Source organism: Ciona intestinalis, unplaced genomic scaffold (assembly GCF_000224145.3).
Source record: "Ciona intestinalis unplaced genomic scaffold, KH HT000867.1, whole genome shotgun sequence".
Lineage (NCBI taxonomy): Eukaryota > Metazoa > Chordata > Ascidiacea > Phlebobranchia > Cionidae > Ciona > Ciona intestinalis.
Window position 1 is genome coordinate 1 of NW_004191188.1, and position 2,636 is coordinate 2,636.

General features: G+C 37.9%; 1 protein-coding gene across 2 annotated transcripts; it reads right to left on the reverse strand.

Annotated features, from left to right (window-relative positions):
- Nucleotides 1-24: 24 nt before the first annotated feature.
- LOC113475547 lies at nt 25-1,669 on the reverse strand. Of its 2 annotated transcripts, none has more exons than XM_026839763.1 (3): nt 1,471-1,669; nt 677-748; nt 25-436 (listed from the first exon to the last, which is right to left on the reverse strand). In XM_026839763.1, the coding sequence occupies exons 1-3, from the start codon at nt 1,658-1,660 to the stop codon at nt 273-275; spliced, it is 426 nt and encodes a 141-aa protein (XP_026695564.1). In that variant the 5' UTR covers nt 1,661-1,669; the 3' UTR covers nt 25-272. The 2 variants fall into 2 exon arrangements, with proteins under 2 accessions (XP_026695564.1, XP_026695563.1); XM_026839762.1 differs by having other exon boundaries at nt 25-442.
- Between the last annotated feature and the right edge of the window lie 967 nt (nt 1,670-2,636).

Genomic DNA, 2,636 nt, shown 5'->3' on the forward strand with positions numbered 1-2,636 from the left:
ATGGTTGCATAAGGTTTAACCAATATGTCCTAACGATCCCGGGTTCGATCTTATGACCCTCGGTTCACAAATTACGTGATTTTTGTAAGTAACAAGCGATCGAAATGTTGTTTAAAACTGTCCTATGCAGTAAGTGTTATATACGCGTTATACTGATGCAAAAGTATCACTTACGTAACGTTACATGAATACACGTTTACGCTGAACAAATCAATGCATCTCTCTTATGTTTAAATACGCTATTATTGATTTCTATTCTGTCTGAATCGTTGTCAAATTACCTTCGGTACAACACACATGATCAGTTTATGTTCATCGTCGAATACGAACCGGGAAAGATCTATTCTCTTGTTTATATAATGGGACGATTCGCATCGGGATAAAATTTCCTTTAGTCGTGTGATGTGAGGCTCTTGTGGTTGGGAGGTCTTCGTATCTGAATCCATACCAGGTTTATATATATGTTCACTGTTTAGTTATAGCATGGGTATCTTCTTATACACCAAACATATGATGTATTTATACACCTCATGCTCACTGTTGAATTATAACATGAGTGTCTTCTTTTACACCAGACACACATGGTATATTCATACAGCTCACGTACAAGAAAACACCCATGTCAACATATCTTCACCCGAACGCGACACTACGTCATAGTGACGTGTTGACATACCCATATTAAGATCGCTGGCGTTCAACCACTTGTTGTAGTAACGAGCTTCGTAACATCTTCGTGACGGCCGTGCTGAAATAACAAACGGCGTATGAATATTCCATGTAGTCCAACCGCGGAGAACAACGAAAATTGGAGGTTATATTGAACAAGGACGCTATAATAGATTAAGCGGTAACGTAATGAGGTTGGGACACCTTTTTATTCTATTTTCTCGTTCAATTTGGAGGTAAACAAAGATTATTCAAAAATTAATAAATCTGTATCCTCACGACTCCCATAAACTGTTATTACTTGTTTAAAACACCATTGAGATATTTGCACATTGTGTTCTTAAGATGTCCCATCTTACCCTAAGATGTCCCATCTTACCCTACTATACCACATACGGCAATTACCCAATATTTTGGTTTTCTACAATTACGAGTAACAGCATTGGTGTCGTTTTACAACAACGTGTCTCACAGTTACTGCCCATGTACTATTATGGTTCTATTAAGTTCCAATACATGCTCTAACCGTACGTCAATTTTAGTGTTAGATAACTTAATTTTTCTCTTCGGTTACAGTAACGAAAGTTAGAATAAAAAGGAAACACGGAAGTAATGGTAAAAATCTACATTCCCAAATGATTTTAGCTTAATATCTCAAGCACTGCACTACGCAATAATAGTGATCGAATATTAATACGGATTTGAATTAGAAAAAAGTTCAAATGGGCGATCTAAATGAAATGTGTTACAACATATTATAGTTTAGGGATTTAACTAGAAGTATTTCCAAGCGTTACTTACTATAGTTAATTTTAGGTCCAAGGTTCACAACGGATGTTCTATCGGCTTTGTAAATTGTGGTCAATACATTACTTCTAGCCTTGCCCTTATACGCCGTATGTATATTGCTATGGTAAGGTATACGTGCAAGTAGAAGCAAAGCAAAAGTCGCAACAATACACGTCGCCCATACCTTAGACCGCCCTGACATGATCTACCTTCACATGTCTATGAAAGGAAGCAATTTCGCTCAAAGTTACGAACATAAACGTGGTTATGACGTACAATTATGAACGCGCCAGGGGCAATATGACGTCACAATGGTATTTAACAAAACGATGACTAAAAAACAAACAAAACCGCTTCACCGATAACAGGGCGACCGCGCGTTATAACATACCAGCAACTCCCATGCGAATACAGGGGGTAATACTAATTTACGGGAATACGGAAATACGGGAACGACGGGAATCGCAATCTAATTTACGGGAATACGGAAATACGGAAAAGACGGGAAAAACTGCAAACTAATTTACGGGAACACGGGAACTTACGGGAATGTGTTTTAAGCTTGTTTTAGGTATTTACCAGTTACGGGAATGTGTTTTATGCTTGTTTTAGGTATTTACCAGTTACGGGAATGTGTTTTATGCTTGTTTCAATCCTACACCAGTTACGGGAAAATTACGGGAATGTGTTTTATGCTTGTTTCAAGCCTACACCAGTTACAGGAAAATTACGGGAATGTGTTTTATGCTTGTTTTAGGTATTTGCCAGTTACGGGGAGGTTACGGGAATGTGTTTTAAGCATATTACAGTTACGGGAAAGTTACGGGAATGTGTTTTAAGCATATTACAGTTACGGGAAAGTTACGGGAATGTGTTTTAAGCATATTACAGTTACGGGAAAGTTACGGGAATGTGTTTTATGCTTGTTTTAGGTATTTACCAGTTACGGGAAGGTTACGGGAATGTGTTTTATGCTTGTTTCAAGCCTACACCAGTTACGGGAAAGTTACGGGAATGTGTTTTAAGCATATTACAGTTACGGGAAAGTTACGGGAATGTGTTTTATGCTTGTTTTAGGTATTTACCAGTTACGGGAAGGTTACGGGAATGTGTTTTATGCTTGTTTCAAGCCTACACCAGTTACAGGAAAATACGGGAATGTGTTTATGCTTTTTTAG